Source organism: Typopeltis vanoorti, chromosome 23, assembly GCF_054136105.1.
Source record: "Typopeltis vanoorti isolate ZY-2024b chromosome 23, IOZ_Tvanoo_1.0, whole genome shotgun sequence".
NCBI lineage: Eukaryota > Metazoa > Arthropoda > Arachnida > Uropygi > Thelyphonidae > Typopeltis > Typopeltis vanoorti.
The window spans coordinates 38,271,580-38,297,369 of NC_143571.1; the positions used below are offsets into that span (position 1 = coordinate 38,271,580).

Sequence of the window (25,790 nt, forward strand, 5' to 3'; positions counted from 1 at the left end):
GATCTTTCTCTTCACACTCCTTTCTCTTCCTACTGTTCACAAAGGAAAGACCTCCTTGGGATTTTTCATGTTCTATAATACTAGTCTTTTCTCATATTCCAGTTTTTCTTTCTTTACCATGCCAGTTACTTTCCTAGATTGAATCTTAATATTCCTCATGTAAGTGGTCTCTTATCCATAACCTCATTTTCATCTGCAAGTCCTAATTGATTTCTTAGTTATCCATTTTATCCCAAATCTTTTCTTCTTTCTCATTCAAGGTATACAATTTTCCATTGTTGTTAACAAAGATTTCTTCACCAGCTCCCATGCATCATTGATCTCTCTTCTTTCTAAGGCTGCTCTCTGTTAGCATCATGTATCTTCTAATACATGTAAATTCTTTTTCTCCTTGAGACTTCTACCTTACTATTCACTCCTCTTCCTCATGTTAGATACATACTGCTAACTAGGGACAGGCTGACATCTCAGTCTCACTCAAACCTTCTGATGCTATAGGCAAATCCAAAAACTCTTTATCTCTGTGTTTCTCCATTATATGCTGCCTAGAACATTTGTATCTAAGCATTTCCCAAAATGGAGTTCCCTTATATGCTAGCCTGGTTGGACAAATAGATAGAACATCACTCTCCCAACCAATAGGTTACAGATGCTATGTCAGATTTGAGCACTTATTTGAAAGGAGTGCTGAAGCATTTCTATATCGTCCAAGCTAAAACAGTAATTTTTTTATCTATCAGTTTTGCATGTACTGTACTGTGATCACTCTAGTATGCATGTAATTCATTTCTGTCTTATGAAATCCATTGTTGTTACTACTCCTTTTTGAATTATCTTCTCCAGTTTCATCAACCAAACAGGCAGAGATGCCAAGTTATTTGCCATTAGCAACAACTTAATGCAGATCATCATTCTCCCTACCAAAATATCTGACAATCCCAACACACTAGATCTCTTCTTAACAAGCCCCCTTCCAAATATACTGTAAACGTCAGTTCTCATCTTAGAGAACTGACATCCACAGTATATCATACATGTAAAATATATTTGAAGCAGTATATCATGCATGGTCTGACTACTGCTTTAATTCTGTCAATCTAAATACCTGTTCAGACCGAATAATAGAAACCCACCTTACAGGAATGAAAGTATTCATTCCTCATTCCACCTAAATCCTTGGCCACCATCCAAGCCTTGGTTCTTAAAAAAGTGTGCCAATGCAGTACAATTAAATAACTCAGCATACCATGAGTGGCTGAATACCAAAATTCCATCTGCTCACTCTACTATGTCACATCTCACAACAGCTGTAAAAGAATCAACGAATGCAAATTAGACTTTGAAAGGGCCAGATGAGCAAAACTTACCTCTTATCCAATTGGCAGTCATGCCTTCTGTACTCTTGTCAAGGTCATTGGTGCAACTTGTGTTCATCCATGTTTCCTCTGCTCTCACATCCAGGTGGCCATAGCCGCCTCAGCCAAAGACAAGGCTGACTTACTGGCTTATCTCTTCTCTTCAAATTCCTACATTGATGACCAGGACAAAGCATCCCCCACCTTACTGAGAAACACTCACTCCATATCACCCATATTCTCCTACTAGAAAGAAATCTGAAGAATCGTTAATAACCTATACACAAACAATGCATCTGGTCCTGATAGTATCTTGCCTGTTGCGTCAAAAACTTGTGCCCCAGAGCTAACACCTATCTTGTATCACCTCTTCAGTCTATCTTATTCAACTGGCATCTACCCTACAGCATAGAAACAGGCCCACAACCAGCCCATTCCAAAGAAAGGGAATAGAAGTCAGCCACCAAATTACTATCATTGCTGTCACTTTTGTTCTCTCTAAAACTATGAAGGTCATAAACAGCCAACTTGTGCACCACCACCATCCCATCTGGAGACCCACCAATTAATTAGTGACCAGCAATATGGATTCCACTACTCTCAATCCACAGTTGATCTTGCCTTCACCATCCACCTCTGGACTCAAGCCATGGAAAAAATCAATGTAGTTGTTCTCTACATCTCAAAACATTTGATTGTTTGGCACAGGAATCTACTTAGCAAATGCCATTTTATGGTTTGCCTTTCACCCTCTGTAACTGGATCACCAACTTTCTCACTAGTCACTCATTGCGGGTCATGGTTTCTTCTCCTCAGATTTCCCCACCAATGCCAGAGTACCTGGGTGTTCTATACTCTCTCTCACTCTTTTCCTCCTGTATATAAATGACTTGACAGATTCAAATCCTCTCCATGGCTTTGCAGATTGATTTCTCATGGATTTGTCAGTACATTGCATTCCTCCTTTTTCATTTGTAGTGCCCCCAATTATTAGAACCCTCAAGATCCACCATGATCAATCTCCTAAACTCTGATCTCCTAGCTATATCTCAGTGGGGTCAGAACAGTCTTGTAGACCTCAATGCCACAAAAAACTCAGTCTTGTCTGATCGCTTGCTAGAAAGAGATCATTCCTTTCCCTAACCTTCAGTAATAACATGATATCCAGATACAATCAGATTTTCCTCCTTGGACTGACTTATACCTCCAAACTTTCCTGGCACAAACACATTTCAATCCATAGTTTCTTCAGCTGCCAAAAAAAATTGGTGTGGTTTTCTGCTCAAGACACTACTTTACATCTTTACAGGTGCTAACGGTATAGAAATTCCAAATCTATCCAACCATGGAATATTGCTCAGATATATGGGGCAGCACACTAAAATCCTCTCTAAGATTGCACCATGCTATCAAAAAGAGGGAAATCTGGTTAATTAATAATCCCACTCACAGATATGCTTCAGTGTCTCTCTCTCTCGCTCTCCCCCATTGATGTTCAGTTTCTATCTTATGCCTGTTCTACAGATACTCTCATAGACTCTGCTGAATTGACCACTATCCCTCCACTTTCCTCCCAAATCATAAAAAGCTGCTACTTACCAACCCTCATTTACATTCCAGCTTGAGATTTTCTGAACTAACTTCTCTACCTCTTCTTTCATTCCATCTACTATTCTGTGGAACAATCCCCCTCCACTCTGCCTTCCCCAAAGAACATAACTTTCAGCTATTAAAAAAAAAAATAATAATAATTTGCACAAATTTCTTCTCTTCCCTTTTTACCCTCTTTCTCACATACACACAGCACTGCAGTGCTATAGGACTTGTAACCTTTTATGTGTAGGTCAGATATAAAAAATAAATAAATGATAAAATAAAATTGCTTTTATAATCAAGTGTGAAACATAGCATGGATTAGTTGTGGCCATACACCATTTTTTTTTTCATTCTAGTTCTTTGTTCTGGAATTTGCCAATACCTCATCATACAGAAGATATACAGCTAATCACAGTGGTTTCTTTAAAAGTTTGATTTATAAGATGTGCTTTTGTGACCAGAGGATGTTTGGAAAAAAGCTTTTCAATTGCTTATATTTTAGCCCATTTTAAAGTTCTAAAGAACTTGTCAGTGGAATTTTATTATTTTTTTTTTAATATTAACTTTACAGCCATATATCCATTTTCTGCATGCACATCTGTTTGTATTTTTTTAAAAATAAATGATTAAATAGAACTTTTTTGAGGGACAGATAACTTGGCAGCATATAGTTGAATAAACATGAAAATCAAGAATTTTAGTCATAACATCATTGGATGTGATCATGACTGAGTTACCATGCTGCCCCTGGTGGAGAGTGTTCATTTAGTCCTTGGAGGATGAATAGGTATACAAAAATATCAAGGAGAAAGAAATTTATGTCAAATTATAAGGCAGGAGAGGAAGCTAGTTAAGAAACATTTTTAGCAGTGGTGGCAAATTGTTACCTCAAGTGATAAAGCAATTTGAAATAAAATGGGTGACTAGGAGAAATCCAACAGGAATTGTAGATAAAAAATCAGATTATGGAAGACACATGATCTCTTTATTAAGATGTTTCATCATGATAAAGCCAGTTTTATTCTTTGTAAGATAGGCAAGATTGAAGAATTAGAAGCAAATGAATATATTTCAAATACTGAGCACTCTTAGTGGCAGTGGGACTAGATGGGATTTTACCATGTGTTTTAAAGTAGTTTGCTAAGGAACTGATCATAGTTTGACAGAGCTAAATATAAGATTTTGAAATTTGGGATCTATAGATGGGAGATAGCATACTTGGAAGTGGAGGATAGAAGGGATCCTGGTATAGGTGATAGAAATTTGAAGTTCAGAGAACATACTGCAAAGGTTGTGAAGATAACAGAGGGTTGCTGCAGTATTGAGGAGGATGCTGATTAGTAAAGATAAGGGAATTGTAATTTCATTGTATAAAGTCTTGATCAGGCTGCATCTGGAATACTATAGTCACATCTGGTTATTGGGATTTGCAGATGATAAAGTTACTATAGAGAGAAGGTGCAGAGGCATATAACAAAAATTATATTAGTACTGCAGGCATTATAAGGAGTCTGGTAGAAAACAGACAAAGAGGTGATATGATTGAGATGTTTAAATTATTGAGAGGTATGTACTATATTGACACTGGGGAGATTTCATTTGGTGGAATGGTATGAGGGATGAAACAAGGACAACTATATACTTCTCAGTGGCTATCATGGCTATCATTCTACCATTTTCTCAACGAGAGGTATGATTTTGTGTGGATAGTTGGATCTCCTGCAATGAGTCTTTGGACTCCATGGAGGTGCCCATAAAATAATAATAATCATTCGTTCTTCTGTGGTCCATGTATTGAAAACACTCCCAGAATTTCTTTTGGCCTTATTAGCTAAATGCTGCTCATACTGCACTTTTGTTGCAAGTGAGTCACCTTTCTTGCTTGCTCTTTGTACTTCTCATGCAACTGACTATTACTACCACTCATCTTGTGCCACCTCCATAATGTCTTCTTCTTCCAGATTGCATGCTTCACTTCTTCATTCATCCATTTCACACCCACTTTATTTGACCTCCTGTCCCAAACAGCATTAATCTCCTTTCTATCCAGTTCTTCATTCCATGATATAGCAGCAAGCTGTCTCTCTTGAGTTTGTCATAATCACCAGCCTTATAGTTCCACATTTATCCCTTTCTCACAGAAGTCCTATATGGCTAGCCACTACCCAAGTAATCAGTTCATTGTCACTTTCACCAATGAATAACCCTAGAAATGCAAAATTGTAATACTGAATAAACAATGATCTTATCTCTTGAAGGTTGTAGAGCTTATTTATTTATTTAGCATATGATCTGTAAGACCTCTTGCAGTCAGGTATGGCTGTGTAATTTTGTCTGTTTTGTGGGATTTCAACCTGTAATTTTGGAAGAAAAAACCCTACAACCTTTTTATGAGACTAGCTATCTCACCTTTAGTTGAAAAAAAACCTTTAGAACGATTCGTTACATCCTAGATGAGGTTTGAACCCAGGTCTTTCCAACCAAAGGACATTCTCATTAATGACTGAGCTATTGCAGCTCATTGCAGAACTAATAAACTATTTTACTAAACTAAATGTAGTTATAAGTTTCAATAAGGAAATACCATGAGTAGACATATTACTTACAATTATAATAATGGAATTAACTCACTTAAAATATTCTTTATTATTAGAATTTTTGCCTGAGTATCACAGGCATCATCAGTACAAGTACAAAGGCTAATTAAACAATAAAGGTGTTGTCTACCAGATTCCCTGCTCTTGTGGGTTATCATATTTCAGACAAACAGGAAGATCTGCTCTTATCTGGCTAGAAGAACACAAGTCGTATATTCAATACCTCGAATCTGAACAGTCTGGACTTGCAGAGCATGCCATCAAAACTAGACATAGAGTTCATTGGAACAAGACAAAAGTCGGTTCCTCATGGAACAGCTTTACAAAGAAACATGTGAAACATTACTTCATTCCCCTGACGTAAATAAATCCGATGGTCTACGTCTATCCCCTTTGTGGGAGATAGTACTCTATAAATCAGCTAATCTTTCCTAACTTTTGTAATTGTATATACATGTGAAATACACACACACACACAGTTTTTTTTTTTTTTTAAATAAGTTTAGGAAATTTAAGGACCGTTTTTAGTTATCTTACTTTAGCTACTTAGGTGGTGCCTTGTGAATATGTCAGTTATTGTTTAATTAGCCTTTGTACTGATGATGCCTGTGATACTCAGGTGAAAATTCTACTAATAAAGAATATTTTACATGAGTTAATTCTGTTATTATAATTGTAAGTAAATGTGTTTACTTTAATAAAAAATTGTATGTTTTCAATGAAAAATATTCAGATCTCAAATAGAATATTTTATGGATTTTTTATTCTTGCGTGAAACTTTTGTCCGAATAAGAATACAATGCATAAATGGTGTGGAAAAAAGTTAGTTAATAGTAATAAAAAAGGGAAAATGATTTAGAAGAACCAATTAATTGGGAAATAGGATACTTGGGGACTGCAGCATGATAAGAGTGCATTCATTGAAATAAATTTTCTGATACCACCAAGTTGAGGGGCCGGAAATGGTATACAGCTGAGTGAATGGGAAGAAGAATTTTTTTAAAAAAAAGAATGATGAATTCTTATACTATAAAACTGGAGAAAATCTTCCACAACGAGTTAGTGTTATATCGTAATTTGTAATTGTACACATGAGCATATCGCTTGGATATTAAAAATGACGTCAATGATTAACTCCCTAACATCATTCAAAATTCAACATGTGACATTAAGCTTTATGTGCAATTTATTGGGTCCAATTTGGATCCTACAATGGATCCAAATTTTGTGGCTCAGAGATGAGATTTTTACTACTTAAAATTATGCCAAATCATAAACTAATTTTTGCAGTGAAATTTTCCCTCTACTCCTGGTGTTACATAGCATTAATTTGTCTTTCCTCTGAGAAAGATGTTCAGGATTACTAACAGATACTGAAGTAGTAAAGTTATATATAAAATTAATTCATTTGATTAGCCTTAATTTTTCATCATTAATGTTACTTTAAATCATAGTAATATGATTACTATTATTCTTTAAAACTTCTTTATCCCATTTAGGTCTTCAAGAAATTTGGAAATGGGCACTACAAGTGAAATGCAGAAAACGAGTATCATGGATAATAAACAGTGCTTAAAACCTGAATTTAACATTCCAAACATAAGTGGAGTTCAAGAAATGCATGTACTTGTTGAACAGAATAAGATAAATAAAGAAAACTATGAAGGTTTGGATATGCCTTTAAATGACTTAAGTGAATCAGCCAGCATAAGAATTAAGGTAAGACACACACACACACACACAAGAAATGCATGTAGTCTTTGGATAGAATAGGATAAATAAAGAAAACCATGAAGTTTGGATGTATCTATAATGTCTTAAGTGAGTCAGCCAGCATGCAAATTAAGGTAACACACACACACAGTACTCCTTCAATCATCCAAACCACTCTCTCTAGTGAATCGATTTGCTAGTTTGGTTAAATTATGGGTGCAGTTGACTGATTGTATAATTACATATCGCTCATCCATGGATATATAACATGCTAATACTTTTATGAATTGTTTATACTTGAGTAAAGGATAAAAACAAGAATGTGATTTCTTGTCAAGTATAATTTGGTTGTGTGTTTATCTGTTTTATTATAGCAACATATTTTTTTATTCTTCTGCATTCTTTCAACATTAAATTCATATTTATAGCGCAAGTAAAAATCCAGAATGGTTGGGACTTTGTGCCTATATGCAGTACATGAACCAATTGCTATCCTTTCTCTTTGGCAGAGTATCAGCTGTCTGCATTGTTAATAGGATGCTAATAATGGAACTTTAATTGTACTGAATTATCAGAATACATCTTTTGATGAAGACAGAAGCAGAAAATGAGGATGAAGGAGCAAGCAGAAAACTTCAGCAATTAATTAAAACTAATCTTGATTAAATTGATTGTTTAATTAATATTTATTTATTTATTAATTGATTAAAATATCTTTTTTTCCCTAACATTCAATGGTGAAGAGGAAGTAGAATTCATCTTGTAGTATCAATTTTTTTAAGGAGTGTCATATTTTAAAAATTACTAGATTTTAATAACTCTATTTTTTTCAGATTTGTAATTTTCTACCTGTATAACAAAAATTAACATCTATGAAGTTAAAAGACTCATTGTAGGAGTTCCCTATTGTCATATAAAAAAGTTCATCAAACTGTGCTTTAAACTAATTTTTTTGTATTCATTATGTTCTCAGGCAAGTTAAGAAATGGCCAAAGAAATATTTTATCAGAATCTTAAATGTTAAGTTTCTCACCATTGGAACTAATTAAATATCTTATTAATCCAAGAAAATATTGTTTGTGGGTGGTGGATGCAGATGAGATTGTTCAACTAATGAGGGCTTATTATGCTAAAAGCTATTAACCTGTTGTATATACGAGGTGCTATCAAAAAGAAACCAGACTAGGCTAATAAAATTGTTACAACTTACCCAATTTAAATTTGGACACAACCCCTTCAACGTAGTCCTCTTCCAAGTTCATGCAGCGTTCTCACCACTTTTGCCATGCTCCAAATGCTTCCTAGAAGTCTTTTTGTTGAAGCGCATCAAGCACTTTAAAACGTTGTGCTTCATCTTGGATCTCCTTAACAGTGTTGAACCACTGCCCATTCAGCTTCAATTTCATTTTTGGAAATAAAAAAGAAGTTATAAGGGGTTGTTTTACATCCTTCTTACTCTGGTGAGTAAGAAGTTGTTTTACATCCTCCTTACTCTGGCGAGTAAGGAGGATGTAAAACAACTGCCATGCCGTTGGCCACCAAAAAACTCTCACATTATTAAGGTGTTATTGGAGGGAGCATTGTCATGGTGGAGCCAATTGCAGCTTCGTCACAGTTGTGGTCTTTGGCGACGAATGTCTTCTCTCAACTGCCTTAAAATGTTTCAGTAGAATTCTGCATTGACTGTCTGACTGGATGGGTCAAATTCTTAGTGCACAGTCTCCTTAATGTCAAAAAAGACAATCAACATGCTCTTTGTCACACTCCTGACTTGTCTTGCCTTCTTTGGTCATGGGGAATGTGGACTCTTCCACTGCGACAGCGCTGTTTTGTCTCCGGGTCATAGCTGTAAACCCAAGTCCTATCCCCTGTAATGACCCTTGAATTGAAGGTTGGGTCATCAGTGGCCTTTTGACGAAGATCTTGACAAACATTCACACAATGCTCCTTCTGGTCAGAAGTCAAGAGATTTGGTGGGGGGGGGAGCAAACTTGGCAGTGACCCAATGCATGTTCAAATTTCTTGTGATGATTGCTTGAGCTGCTCCATATGAAATCCCAACTCTGTCAGCAACTTCCTGGATGGTGATGCATCGATCTGCATGGATGATCTGTCAAAGTTTTTCAACATTTTCATGGGTTGTGCTGGTGGATGGTTATCCTCCAAGCTGATTCTGCCCTTCTTAAAACATGAGTGCCACTCAAAACATTGAGTTTGGCTCATGACTTCATTTTCATATGCCCAAAGTAATTCATAGGTCTCTGTGACAAATTTCCCCAGTTTTATGCAAAATTGTACATTTTCCCTTTGTTCTAATTTTGCATTCATGCCAAAATCATAGAACGCCACAAAAAAGATAAGTATAACATGTTTTACATGAGTTCCAGTGCGCACAGCTCAATGCCACATGGAAGGCTGACTAACTCAATAATGTCTATGCCACTGACACCTGGCAGCATGAGAGTGTAACTTAATCTGTTGCTAAGTATCCTGCACAGCCTGGTTTCTTTTTGATAGTATCTCGTACAACATGGAGCCCAACTGGATGAAGAGACCCAAGTGTATGAGGAACAGGTACGTACTAGAGCTGATGCATAAACTGAATAAGAATTCACAAATAGGAACTGGTGGGATTTCAACACTGAACTGATGCTAAAAGGGTATTTAGCTGAACTGACTGTGCCCTTGATTCAGGTGTGTAATTTGAGTCTCAACACAAGAAAGATTCCGCAGGAGTGGAAAGAATGTACAATAATACCATTGCACAAGGGATTATGCAAAGACTAGCATGTCTAATTATCAACCTATCAGGTATTATTGGAGTGGTGGTGATGACGATTTTTAAAAATCGATAAGAGATCACATGAAGAAATGGATTAACAGAATCTATAATTTCCCTTAGTAAACCCAGTGAACAGCCTGGGTTTACTAAGGGCAAGTCATGTTTGAGCAACATGCTCACATTTTATAATAATGTTACAGTTGAGTTAGACAAGGGGGAATTGGATTATTATATGTTAGTTTGGATAAGAGAGTAGTTGACTGAAAGATATTAAAAAGTAATGTATATGTGCAAATCTGCAAAATTTAAGGTGACTGATGGTGTGCCCCAGGGATCAGTCGTTAGTCCAATGATATTCAATCTTTACATTAATGACATTGGGAAGGATTTGAGGAAAAATACAGCTATTTGCTGATAATGCAGAGATATGCAGGATAATCAGGAATGCAACCAACTTTATTATTATTACTATTACACCCTCCATGAAGTGAGCAGACCCATTGTGGGAGGTTCATTCAACTGCCATGTATTCTGGTAATGCATTCCATTCACTCACAATTCTCCATGTAAAAAATCCACTCCTCACTCCCCTCTTACCACACTGTTACATAACTTCCAGGGATGACCTTTGGTTCTTCCCCTTTCACCTTCTACTGTTTTTATAATCCCCTCTGGATTAATCGAATAAAATCCTCACTAACTTAAACATCTCTGTCATATCGACTCTTTTCCTCCTATCAACCAAACTCTGTAATTTACATTCTTTTAATCTCTCTCCATAATCAACATTCAGAGTACTAATATTGTCCTACTCTCGTCTCTGGACAACTTTCTGCAGAGTTTTCACATTGCATTGAAAAACTGGGTGACCAGATCTGAGCAGAATAGTCCAAGTGTGATTTAACCAGTGCTTTATACAGTGGAACAGCCACTTTCTTATCCCTACATGTAAACATATTGCTTATCACAGCAGCAATGCAATGTATTGTTTTCATAACACTTGACTTGAAATGTTGCCCCTAAACTTCAGTACACTATCATCCATCATCCCCAGATCTCGAATCCCATCCAATTTCTGTGTACTGTATTGTTGACCATCAATATAGTGCACAGCCTTGTTTCTGCACTCCAAAATGCAACATTTTGCGCTTCTTAATATTAAAACTACAGCCCCACTCCTGTGTTCAAGTCAAAGTCTCTTCAAATCTTGAAGGGAATTAACATCAGCAGTGCTATTTATAATTCTCCCCAACTTAGCATCATCATCATCAAACAACTGAAGATTCCCAGTCAGTCCACATGATATCATTTACAAACAAATTAAACAGCAGGGGACTTAATAATAGAACTCTGGGGTACTCCACTAGTTATCCTCCTTTTTTTGAGACACTGCTCCATCATATACAACTTGTTGGTATCGTTTAGAGAGAGAGAGAGAGAGCCTATCACCAATCCATCTAATCACCATCTATTCCCATTCTCTGCAACTTGTACACTAACTTATGTGGGAATCTATCAAATGCTTTTGCAAAGCCCAAGAATATCATTGTATATGATTCTCCCTTATCTAACATATTCGTTACCTTATCAATGCAAGTAAATTGCTAAAACAGGACATCCACCCTTTACAAATCCATGCTGACCATAAAGAATACTATATTCATCAACCTAATCTTGTATTCTGTTCTTAACCAATCTTTCCAACACCTTGACTAAAACTGCACTTATACAGACTGGTCTATAATTGTATACTTCTATCCTAGAACTATACAGGGTGTTCGGGATAAATTTGACAGTTTCGTAAGGAAAAAGAAAATCTTCTTTGTATCTATTAAATTTAATGAATTGACAAAAAAACATTACAGGCAGAGTTAATTACAATACTATCAACAAGATTTACTCAAAATAACCACCATTAGCATCGATCACAGCTTCAATTCTGCTTCGGAACCTCGAACAAGCTGATGCTACAGTCTCCCTGGGAAGGGCCGCAAAAACTGTTTTAATTTTATCCATTAACTGGGCTTTTGTATTACTGGAAGTGTGATTGGTGTCTTTTTCAACTGCACCCCATACAAAATAATCCATGGGGTTAAGGTCTGGGGAGTTTGGAGGCCAAACATTTGGACTGGTGAAGTCGTAGAAATTTTCAGACAACCATTTTTGACTTTTCCCAGAGGTGTGGCAAGGGGCCGAATCCTGCTGCCATACATACGGCCTACCATTGGCTACCCTTGTTATCCAGGGCTTGACTACAGTTAGCAACTCCACGAACAAAGCCCGAATTCCAATGCCAGGGTTCTTCAACACCTGTTCCTGCAGATTTGCGAGGAATTCTGCTGTACGAATGCAATCAGATCGTCTGCTAGGGATCTTTCTTCTTGCTACATCCTCGTAGTCACCATTGCAAGTCTCTAGTTCATGCCTGATTGTTTTTACTGTATTCAGGGAGCATTGGGCAGCAGTCGTAATATCCTTATTTTGATGGCGGGCACGAATCATCATGATACAAGTTATTCTCTTCCATGATTCAGGTGGGTTCCAGCTATCCATCCTTTCTGACATCTTGTATATGAATGAAGAAGGGTCCAAACTTTTAAATGAAGAGAAGTGTGTGTTAATACATGTAACTTACGGAAAAATATAATTAATTATAAATATGTCAAATTTATCCCGAACACCCTGTACTTGTAGAGTGGGACTAATTTCTCCTCTTTCCATTCCTTAGGAACCTTACCCAGTACAATACTTTCATTAAATTACCAGGTCAAAGGTATAGCTATCTCTTGTGCACATTTCTAGTAGTAGGCATAATTTACACCAGTATGATATATGCTAATAAAGTACTTATTCAACCTTTGTCTGACCAATCTCCTCTCGTACTGCACCTTTTCTTTCTTTACCATACTCATCGCCTTCCTAGCCTGCACTTCATATTCTTCATGGATCTGATTGCCACCAGCTGTTTTTACCTCCACCATAACATTTTCTTTTCTAACCCAGCTTGCTTGATTTCACTGTTCATCCATTTCACCCCTACTCTATTTACTCACTTAACCCTGGCATACAGTTTACTTACTTACTGTCCTCTTCCGTCGGGGATGGGTTGAATCTTCCATGTTTCCACAACAACCTCCAGGAGTCTTGGTTTCTTGCGTGGCTGGTGAGCTGTCTATATGTTTGTAATCCAGAGTTGACCTTTATTGTTGTTATTCATTTAGTCCTTGGTCTTTCTTTTTTTCTTTTATTCTTGCATACAGAGCAAGGTTGGGTAGTCTTTTTGATGGCATTCTCTCGACATGTCCGTACCACTGAAGTTGTCTTCTTTTGTCCTCTGCAATCATTAACAGCACTCCCCTCCTCTTTTCATCTTCCTATCCTTCCGGAAAATTGTATATCCTTCCATTTCTATTCCTGACATCACCTCATTCTCAAACAACCATGTTTCACTTACACCTATTATCTTACAATTATACATTGCTTATGTCAGATTCTGCCTTGTGAATTTCCCTGCACTGTCAACATCTGTTCTGCACAGTTCATCTACCCAACATATTGATACTAGTTAATTACAGAGCTTTCCATAATCACCTACTTTATAATTCCAAATGTATCCTGTTTTGGCAGTAACCTTTTCTTCTTTCACCACTTCACACAAGTACCTCATGATCACTATCACAAACTTGCAGCAGTATCGATACCTCATTAACAACTACATCTTGTGAAGTTATCACCAAATTCAAAATGCTAAAGCCTCTAGTTGCTTCAGTAACATGCTGCTTAAGATATTTATCCCTCAGAAATTCAACAAACTTGCTCTCCTTGTTCCCATACACTATCTCCTCCTTCCATTCCCTATTCCTATAATTAAAGTCTCCCATCAAGATCACCTTATTGCCCAATTTGCAAACAGTATTCTCTACATTCCCTGACCTAAGACAGCATCTGATCAGATATACTAGCCTGTTAATTTCAACATCATATCACACAGATTCAAAATCTGCACATGTACTATCAACTTCCACATTTTGTGGAACACAATTCTTCTGCAATCATTAACAACTGATATACTGATTTGTATATCCTTCCATTTCTATTCCTGACATCACCTCACTCTCAGACAACTATGTTTCACTTACACCTATTATCTATGGGCATACTGATTCAATCAATGCAACAAACTCAACTCTCTTATTTCAGATACTCCTTACATTTGCAGACTTGTAGAATGGTTTAAATAGTCTGAAATTGCAGGCATGTTAGAATGACTTTCTGTTCATGTTGATTAAATTTATGTACTTTGGTGTGATGAGATGTCCAGCGGTATATTATATGGCAGGATTATGCAAGAAGAAACCAATCAGGTTTGGGATCTTGCAGTTTTATTAGATAGGAAATTGAAGTTCAGGGGTATAGCAATGGTTGCATATACCACTCAGGTAATTGTAATGCTGCAATGAACATAGATAAGGAAGTTATTTTGCCTCTTTACAAGTCTTTGATATGACTTCATCCTGGTCTGTTATGTACAGATTTGGTTTCAATCAATGATTCAATCAATGCAACAAACTCAGCTCTCTTATTTCAGATACTCCTTACATTTGTAGACTTGTAGAATGGTTTAAATAGTCTGAAATTGCAGGCATGTTAGAATGACTTTCTGTTCATGTTGATTAAATTTATGTACTTTGGTGTGATGAGATGTCCAGCGGTATATTATATGGCAGGATTATGCAAGAAGAAACCAATCAGGTTTGGGATCTTGCAGTTTTATTAGATAGGAAATTGAAGTTCAGGGGTATAGCAATGATTGCATATACCACTCAGATAATTGTAATGCTGCAATGAACATAGATAAGGAAGTTATTTTGCCTCTTTACAAGTCTTTGATATGACTTCATCCTGGTCTATTATGTACAGATTTGGTTATCTGATTTTCAATGTGATGCAGAAGTTGAAAAGGCAAGTGTTTAAAGATCATATCAGGATTGCAAAATGTAGATTATGAGAACCGATTGAGAATTTGTCGGCCTGGTTGGCTGAGTGGTAAGCGTATCCACTCTCCAGCTAAACAGCTGTGGGTTCGAATCTCGCTGTGGGCATGGATGTTTATGATTGTCTGTGAAAATACTAGAGTGGTGGGCAGTAGATGCCATTGGTGTAGTTGTGGTTCGCTATAGTTGGTGGATTGAGTGGTGGAGATAGAGAGTTGTAGAGTAGGTGCCCTCTCTCGATTAGTCTTTGGACTCCCTGGAGGTGTCGCGTAATAATAATAATTTCTGGATTTGCAGATACTATCAAATAGAAGAGAGAGGGGTGATATGATAGAGACCTACAAACATCTGAAAGGATACAAAGAGTTGGAATTTTTCATTTTATGTAAGGAAGGACAGTAGTTCATCCATGAAAGTTGAGAATGAATCCAATCATGAATGGATGAGAGCTACATTTTTCTCTCATAGAGCAGTACATGATTGGAATGTCTTGCCTTTGGAGGTGATGAGTGCAAGCAGTGTGAATGAATTCAAGAAAAGGTATTTTCTTCCTGTTTGGTGGTGAATGCCATCGCTACTTCTTCCTTTCCTTGATTGTTATTGCCTGAATATAACAACCTCCCACACTCATACATTGTGGTCTCACATGGTTTTGTAAGTTTCAGTTCTTATGCAAGATTAATTTCATTTCCATTAACTCTCCTTATATGATGGTTCCTGTCTTTAGCTCTTCTGACATTGGGTTTATTGTTCTTTTTCTTCCTCTAGCTGATGAGTTAGAGTTTGTTCCAGTAACTGGAACAGCTACTGAAACAAACATAAAGGGTGGTCTGAAAAGTTCTTGACTTAACAATGAAAAAACGAATTTATAATTTCAAAATTATTTTAATTTTTTAACATAATCTCTCTTAAGACTAATACATTTATTCCAGTGATGCTCCAACACGTCCCTGTAGTGGTTCTCAGTAAGATCTGCAAAATATTCCTCTACAGCTACAATTACCTCTTGATTCAAAGAAAAACGCTGATCAGCGAAGAAGAGTTTTAGCTTTGGGAAGAGATAGAAGTCAGAGGGAACCAAATCTGGGAAATAGAGTTCCCAGATTTGGGAACCCTATTTCCAACAATTCATAGTGCAGATCCCTTAATTTTCCCATTGACAAAACACCTTTGTGGGCAAGTGCATTGTCCTGATGAAACATGATTTTTTCTTCTGCAAACCTTGTCTTTTCTCACAATTTTTTTCATCTAGTCTGGTTAAAAGATCGGAATAATATTCTCCAGTTATTGTTTTACCCTTTTCAAGATAATTAATAAACAAAATGCCTTTAGCATCCCAAAACACTGATGCCATGATCTTTCCTGCTGATGGAACTGACTTTATCTTCTTTGGTGCTGAACAACAGGCTTCTGTCCACTGTTTGAATTCTGGTGTGTCATGGTGAATCCAAGTCTCATCCGTAGTAATAAATTGACACACAAAATCAGTTTTATTCTTGTTAAAATGCTCCAAGCACTGTTCAGAGATTTTCATGCGAGTGTGTTTTTGATCTGCTGTGAGCAAGCACGGCACCCATCTTGCACAAAGCTTTTTCATTTGCAATTCTTCATGCAAAATATATCCTACACGTTCTTTTGAAATGCCTATAGTCTCATCAATTTCATGCACTTTGACTCATCAGCCATCCAATACAATATCGTGCACTTGATCAATGATTTCTGATGTTGTTACACTTTTTGGACGTCCTTCACATGGATCTCTTCAAGGCTGATACAGCCACGTTTAAACTCTATAGCCCATTTCTTAATTGTCAAAAACGAAGGAGAACAGTGCCTATAAACTTTTATATACTTCAAATGAATTTCTTTTGACGTTAAACTTTCTTTTACAAAGAATTTTATAACCGCATACTCAATTTTATCCATTTCAAGGGATACAGACAACACTTTTGCTTCAGACAGCTATATAAAACAAACTACTTGATAGAATGACTTATAATTTCACATGGATGCTTATGACAGATGTACCAACTTAGAAAAAAAAATCTTGTTGATAGTGTTGCCATCTATGGTTGAGGCCGAGAACTTTTCAGACCACCCTCATATATTGCTTCTACCATCCCAAGTTATAAGTTTGAATTACAGTGCAAATATAGATGTTCGTGAGTGTCTTTGGGTGGTGAGACCACCACTTCTCTCATTGAAGGCTTGTAGTTTGGAATAAGAGAGAATTTAGCCAAAACACCAAACTAGCAGTTTACAAGACAGTGTTCAAACTAGTTATGGATCTGAGAGTTGGGTTAGAAATAAAGCACTTGATCAAAGACCACAGATATGAGGGTTCTGAGAAAAATTAGGGGAGTGAACTGATCATCAATGGCAGAATCATATTAAGAATGAATCTCTTTTGGCATTAAACTTTCTTTTACAAAGAATTTTATAACCGCATACTCAATTTTATCCATTTCAAGGGATACATTCAACACTTTTGCTTCAGACAGCTGTATAAAACAAACTACTTGATAGAATGACTTACAATTTCACATGGATGCTTATGACAGATGTACCAACTTAGAAAAAAAAAATCTTGTTGATAGTGTTGCCATCTATGGTTGAGGCTGAGAACTTTTCAGACCACCCTCATATAATTTTGTTTCAAACAAAATTATATCTCAAGGATATAAGCAAAAAGTGGGACAAAATTTTAATAAAAGGCATTCTGACCTTTGATATACTTGTATTTTTATAAAAATGCCACATTATTATGGTTATTGTATAAGCATCTCTATGAAGTTCAGTTATTCATCCAAGCAAAAAACCTAGTTCTAACACCTTTGCTAACTACACACTTGCAGTTTCCAAGGATGGCCCCTAGTTCTCCAACCACCAGACCTGTTCTAAAAAATTTCTTCTCTATTAATCTTATAAAAGCCCTTCAGTAATTTGTATGTCTCAATAATATCACCCCTTTTCTGCCTGTTAACCCATCAACTCTGTATCCCACAAATCTTCAACCTGTTCTCATAATGTTCATTCTATAGACCTGCTACCATCTTGGTCATTCACCTCTGGATCCTCTCTACCTCTTAACTCATTGACAAGAAACCCAGGTGACCAGATCTGCACAGAATGGTCAACATGGGGTCTTATCAAGGCCCAATAAAGAGAAATAATAACTTGTTTGCCTCTGCGAATCATAGTATTTTTGCAGTAACCAAGTAATCTAATGAGCTGCTTTAGCCCCTTTTGCTATGTGCCCTCTAAACTTTAACTGCCTATTCACTAACACCCCCAAATCTCTGGTTTTGTCAATTTCCTGGAGTGCAGTTCCATTAATGTGGTATACAGCTGGTATTCTTTTCACCCCAAAATGCATAACCTTACACCTTGCCACATTAAACTAACCTTCCTTCCTGTATGAAGGAATGTGTTGACATTCCTTCACACATGTATCCCACAAATCTTCAACCTGTTCTCATAAGGTTCATTCTATAGACCTGCTTGGTCATTCACCTCTGTATCCTCTTCACCTCTTAACTCATTGACAAGAAACCCAGGTGCAGTGTCTACTACATTTGAAATTTTGTGGTCTGAGGATGGTAGTAAGAAATCCAGTGAAATATCAGCAAGATGAATAAATTATTTTTCTCTGGTGTTGTTTGTACTGTGAAGCACTGTTATGAACAATGACCAACAGCTCTCTATACATAAGCAAAGTGATGGTATTTCACCAGTTAATGAAACTGGTTTACCACCTAGTACCATAGAATTCTGGTTAGCCTTTCCTCTGAGGGGGTGTATATTTCATATCTTGATCCTTGACCCATTCCCATGTTTACTTCTAGATAGTTTACTCTAGTCTGATGATCTAATGATAGGCAAATTTAGAGGAGGCACATTGCTAAAATTGTGAAAACAATGCAATGAATTCTGCCAATGATGTGAAAGACACTGAAGTAAGGAGATTCTAGTTCCATTGTGTAAGGCTTTGATTATGCCACATATGGACTACTGTGCACAGATTTGGTCACCTCGTTTTTAAAAGTATGAAGAGATATTGGAATGGTTCTAGAGGTAATTGACTAAGGTAGTTTCTGGCCTCTAAATAAATGATAAATTTAAGATGCCAAGAATATAATTTCTTGGCATCTTAAATTTAATTTATAACCAACAAGAACAACTTAGCAAGAAGTTGTTCTTGCTAAGCTACACATAGGTCACAGTCATTTTACATCTGAATTTGTATTTACTGGGGCTTATGACCCACTTGTATATGAACTGTTGCACTGCCAGCACTTAACAGTGCTGGCACTCCACCATTCATCGTGTTCTGGTGGAGTGCCAGCACTTAACTCAAGAAAGGAATGATTTTTTCACTAATCTGTCTGAGCCATATATCCTCAGACAGGTTTTAGATGCAGATAAATTGCATGAAGTTTTTAACTTTTTAAAATGAATTAATTTATATGAATACATTTAATTATATATTGAGCGTATACACCCTCTGTCCAAAAAGAAACTGAACTTTTCGAAAATAGAAGAAACTAGTGGCGCCACATGTTGTATCTTTTTGTTGTCGAAAGTGGCAACCTTCATTAGTGTTGTGTCAACTGTTTATGACATTTGTTTCATTAGAAGCCGAGTTATAGTGCCAAGAGTGACAGTGTGTTTTGATGAACAATCAGAAAATGAGTTTCAAACAGAGAGCTGCAATTGACTTTTGTGTTAAACTTGGTAAAGGTTTTAGTGAAACGCACCAAATGCTTCAAAAAGCATTTGGTGATAAATGCTTATCCTGTACTCAAGTTTACGAGTGGTTTAAGCGATTTTAAAGTGATTGTGAGACACTTGAGGACGAGGAAAAGCTGGGCCGTCCAAAAACTGGACTGAGCGGTTAACATCCAAAAAAGTGTGTGATTTCATCAAAGAAAATCCAAAATCGTCCGTGAGATTGATTGAAGATGAATTGGGGATTCCAAAATCAACTGTGCACAACATTTTGACCGAGAGTTTGGGCCTTCGTAAATTGAATTCGCGATTTGTTCCCCCACCATGTTTCGTCACTGAAAATTTTGTATGAGCCTGAAACAACACGCCAGAGTGCTGAGTGGAGACCACCAGAAGAAGGGCATCCAAAAAAAAGTTGCTTGGAGAAATCAAAAGTAAAGATGATGCTGATTTGTTTCTATGATTCCAAGGGCATTATCCACAAAGAATTTGTTCCGTCTGGCCAAATGGTCAATGGTGAGTTTTATCTCGAAGTTTTGAAGCGATTGATAGCGAGAATTCATCACGTACAGCATGAATATCATGACGACTTACGTTCATCAAAACACACTGTCATTCTTGGCACTATAAACTCAGCTTCTAATGAAACAAATGTCATAAACAGTTGACACAACACTATTGAAGGTGAGTATACACTTTGATAATGTTGGATTTTGCTATGGCATTCGAGATGCCACATGAAAGGCTGTTGCATAAACTGGAGAATATGGTATTAGAATATAAACTCTTGACTTGGATCAGGGGATAGTTAACAGACAAATATCGTAAAGTGGTATGTGGTTGGTGTGAATCTGTCAGATTTAAGACTACTAGTGGTGTACCCCATAGTTCAGTCCTTGGGCTATCACTGTTCAATTCTTTACATTAATGACATTAGAGAGGGTCTAACAGGAGGTATGCAACTGTTTACTAATGATGCAAAAATAGGCAGGACAATCAGGGATGCAACTAAACATCCAGCATTTACCGAATGATTTGAATAGGCTGGAAATTTGGGCAAATGAAAATAGCTATCAGTTTAATGGTAGTAAGTGTAAAATTATGCACTTTGTAATTATGAGATTTCCAGTGGTATATTATATTAGCGGGATTATGCTACAAGAAACTGATGAGGCTAGGGATCTTGGCATAATGGTGGATAGGAATTTGAAGTTCAAAGGTCAGATAGCAAAAATTGCAAATACATCTCAGAGGATAATTGCAATGTTGAAGCAAACCTTAACATATAAATATGAGGAAGTCATTTTGCCTCTTTACAAGGCCTTAATAACACAGCACCTAGACTATTGTGCACAGATTTGGTGTCCTTGGTTCCAAGGAGATAAAGAAGCTGTTGAAAGGGTACAAAGAAGAGTTACAAAGATTATATATTGGGATTATAGAATTTAGATTATAAAGACAGATTGCGAGTTTGTGGATTACAGACTGGTTAACAAGAAAGAGGGGATGATATGATAGAGATCTATAAATTTCTGAAATGGTATTATTTCATTATATGGAAAGAGAACATATGGGCATCCATTGAAGTTAAGTTTGTTCACAATCAAGAAAGGAGCAAGAGCTAGGTTTTTCTCTCGCAGAGCAGTGATTGAGTAGAATAAGTAGTGAATGCATGTAGTGTGAATGAATTTAAGGGAAGGCATGGTTTGAGTGATGTATAACCTCCCTCAATGAGTCCTTGACTCCCTAGAGGTCTCAGATAATAATAATAACATACACTAATTTTTACCTTTATTATTGTTTATGATTACCTTCACTACTGCTGTTTGGCTTAGTGCAGTATGACAGCTGTTATTGTTGACAAAAATTCTTTGGATATTAGCAAGTTGACTACATGGTGTCATTCAAATAATGTTTTCCCTCCTGATCCACATTCCCTCAAACCAGAAGTTCAGCATTCATTGACACACTTAGAAGTAAACCACTTACTTGCTCTTGTCACTAAACATTACAAACTTATTGTGGACTTCATCTTGGGAGCTACCAATTATATTTGTCAGTGAATGGCAGCAGCCATGTTTCTGGTGACTATATTTTTCATTGGAAATGACAGCAACAGGATCGTGGTTGCCTTCAGTAATAAAAACAGTCTCGTGATATGTTATTATTACATGACACCTCGAAAGAGTCTCATCTAGGGAGGGTACCTACTCTACAACTCTCAAATCTACCTACTACAGCAAACTGCATCTTCTACACCAATGCATCTACTGTCCACCCAACCACCACTATTATTTCCACAGACAATCACAAACATCCATGCCCATGGTAGGATTCGAACCCACAGACTTTGGACTGGAGAGCGGATATGCCAACCAGGCTGGCTGTTTGACTGTACAAAAACAGCACAGTATGATTCTGTTTACTAGCTGAAGTGTATGTGACTTGCCTAAGATATGTTTAGTATGCCTGCCATGCTAGATTTTAATTAATCATGGCTCTTGAACAATTATGAATCAGACCCATGTTCACATGACATTTTGGACTGGGAATGACAAGGTCTGGAACAAGATCTTAAGGTATTGATATGAAGTTACTTTACACTCTATATCAGTGGTTCCCAACCTTTTTTCACTTGTGTACCCCTTTTAAACCCATTTCTATAAATTGTACCCCTTGTTTTTAAAATAGCTGTTTTTAAATACTGACACTTTTGTTCAGTGCCTATCTTAATGTAAAATGTTTACTTTACTTGTTTTTCCGCCATTACTGATTATTTGTTGCATACTCCTGAACGACCCAGCACATACCCTCAAGGGTACGCATAGCACTGGTTGGGAACCAATGCTCTATATTAGCGGTCAGCAACCTTTTCAGACTCACATTCAACTTTTATTTTTAATAATCGGGCCGCAAGCATTTAATTAAGTGAAAATAGTAAGTGAAAAAATATTTGAGCTATCAATTTTTATTATATCAGTCTTAAAAAACAGAAATATTTATAGTACGAGATATGAAACAAGCATGAAAATGAAACTCAATGAAAAATTATTATCATGTAAAAACAAAGTAATATAGTTTGTGCATCACAATATGTGTGTTTCCCTGCTTTTTTGGTAAGCATCAATAAAATTTTTGGATATTTTCTAACGAAAATGCATTCTTTAATGTGTGCCAAAATCTCAGTTGTCATCGGATGAAGTCCCTTTGTTATCCCCACTCATGATGATCACAAGGTTGACTCGCACCAAGTTGCACGGCGATATCAAGAAGTATAGCTATAAAATTATTTTTAATTTATTATTCATATTATAAAATGTATTATTTAAATAATTCAACATACGGGCCACATGCCATGTAAGTATGGTCAACCTTTTATGGGCCGCCAAAAATACACGTTTGGGCTGTGTGCGGCCCACGGGTTGCCGACCCCTGCTCTATATAATAAGCTCTATGTTAGATCGCATTTGGATTTTTACTCATTTGCACAGCTGATACCTCTGTAGTGCACTCAAATCCCATAAGATCTTTGGAAATAAAGGGGATTCAGCCATTCTCACATGTACTTGAGCCTTATATATTAAAGAAGGGATCTGTGTAAGGGTTCATGATTGCTTAAATCATTTAAAGTTGCCAAATAATTAAATATTTTATAACTGCCATAAAGCAATATGAAACTCTAGCTCAGAGTTTGTTGAACAAATAAAAATGTATGTACTTTATGAAAAATGAATGTAGTTTAATAGAAAAAATCATCTTAATACTTAAAGTGAGTTAAACTTGATTTAATTTTCAAGCTTTTTTTTGCTAACTGAAGAATCAATTCAATTTAATTACACTGTATTTTACATGTCATGCATATTATCTCACATACATTTAAAATATTGAATTAATGTTCACTATTACTGTTGTTTATTGAGAAATACTCTGAATGACAAATCTGATTTGCATTTTCTACAAGCTAGAATAAAAACCTTTGTTTGTTCTAAAATTTGGTTCAAATACAGCTTGAAGTGCAGTAGAGAACAGTTTGTGTAAAAATTCAATATCATCACATATTAAGCATGGCATGAAGACTTGCCATCATAACATGCATGTGAAGTTAAGAGTATTAATGTGCATTGTACATTCTCTCTTAAAATCCATTAGGTATATTATATATAACATATATCTTTATGTATCAGAAATATGAGCAAAAATATGTGTTAATCCATCTCACTGCCCCATTAAATTGAAATAGAATTAATATATCATTGAAATAATATGGGTACGAAGTTTAAGATGGTTGATATATTTCATCCACAATGACTAATTTTTTTTTAGTTAATATTTCATTAGGTATATTGCATATATCACAGATTAAGAAAGAAAAGAATTGGAAGCATATTTTAAAGCATATATTAATTTTTATTTATATCATTATTTTATTTATTTATTTTCATGTATTTTTTTTGAAATAGCCAGTGCCAATCATTTTTGATGAAGTAGCATTTTTTATTATTAAAGAGGGGAGTGATACTTAAAACATCTTTCTGAAGGAGGTTTCAGTTGTAAAAGTTTGAAAACTCTCCAGTTTAATCTGTTTTTATTTATAATGAACTTATAATACTTAACAATAAATGAATGTATTCAATGAATACAATTTGATTTGATAATTAAGATAAACTTTTTATGTTTTTCACACTTTTTCAGAAACCAGACTGTGAATCATTTGCTGTAAAAGAAAGAGAAAAAAGAAAATCACATCTGTCAGAATTAACAGCCCAAGGAGAAAAGAAGACTTTGAATATGAAAAGAGGCATGCCAAACAACTGTGATAAACTTCACATTTCTCCCAACCATTCTGAAAATCACATTTGCCTACAGGAAGGGGAAATTTCTTCTAACATGAAACATTTTAGAGATGGAGCAAAATGTTCAGCTTATAACATATCTGGCTCCGTCGTGTCTTCCAGTGCAACTCTTGTAGTGACTACGGCTTCTAGTGTTCAAGTAGAGAGCATAGTTACATCAAGCAAAAATGATAAATCGTTAAATTTAATATACAATATGTTTCCTGAACATACTTCTAAAAACATTTATAGGCAATCTGAATCTAATGTTGCATTTACACATCTGCATGATCCAGCTGTAATCACCAACAAAGCAGATGGTTCTTTAGGTGCTGTTAGTGATGATCTCAACAAAGAGAGTGAATATCCTGATGAAAATGCAAATAATGCTTCCACGGTTCCATTTCTTGATATCCATAAATATCAGAAACCTAACCAAGAACAATTTTCTTGTGCTGCAGCTGTGAACACATTAGTGCCTTCTGAAAGTAATTATTTTTTGCAAAAAAATCATTTGCCTTATGAATTACAAATTGAAGAACATGTTGAATTAAAACCTAACATGATTTCTTCTGCTGAACTCCAAAAAGCTGCATTATTACTATCAGGGGAAAAACGACAACAAATAGAAAATCATATGCTAGATGGTATGTTAAAAGTCATAAATATAAAATTTATTGTAAGAAATATAGATGTAAGAATTTTAGTATACATAATCAATACATGTTAGATTAAATAGATAAAAAATTATAATAAATGGCATTAAAGATAAAATATATAAAATATGAAGATTGCTTTGTGTGTATATATGATACATCATAATTCAAACAGTAGTTAGTCACTGATGTCAGGTGATTTAGCCTGGCTCGCATTTGGCATTCCAGTGGAATTCCAATTCCAATATCAGTGGAATTCATGTCAGGTCTGTACAGGCCTGTCACATCTTCGACACCCATCTCCTCAAACCATTCCTGCACAGACCTCACTTTGTGGACTGGGGCATTGTCATGTTGATACAAGAAACAGACTTTACTGAACTGTTGCCATAAAGTTGGAAGCAGAGAATTGTCTAGAATATCATTATACACTGCTGCATTAAGATTCCCCATCACTGGAACTAGGGGACCCAGCTTATACCATGAAAAACAGTTCCAGACCATAATAGCTTCTCCACCAAACTTCACAGTTGGTGC

General features: G+C 36.1%; 1 protein-coding gene across 1 annotated transcript in view; it reads left to right on the forward strand.

Moving 5' to 3' along the window:
- LOC150093786 (uncharacterized) overlaps positions 1–25,790 on the forward strand; it is a 374,903-nt gene that overhangs the window by 294,417 nt on the left and 54,696 nt on the right. Inside the window, exons 10-11 of the mRNA XM_090412515.1 lie at positions 7,048–7,267; positions 24,458–25,244. Coding sequence (XP_090268641.1) covers positions 7,048–7,267; positions 24,458–25,244 — 1,007 coding nt within the window. The remainder of the gene's footprint in view (positions 1–7,047; positions 7,268–24,457; positions 25,245–25,790) is intronic.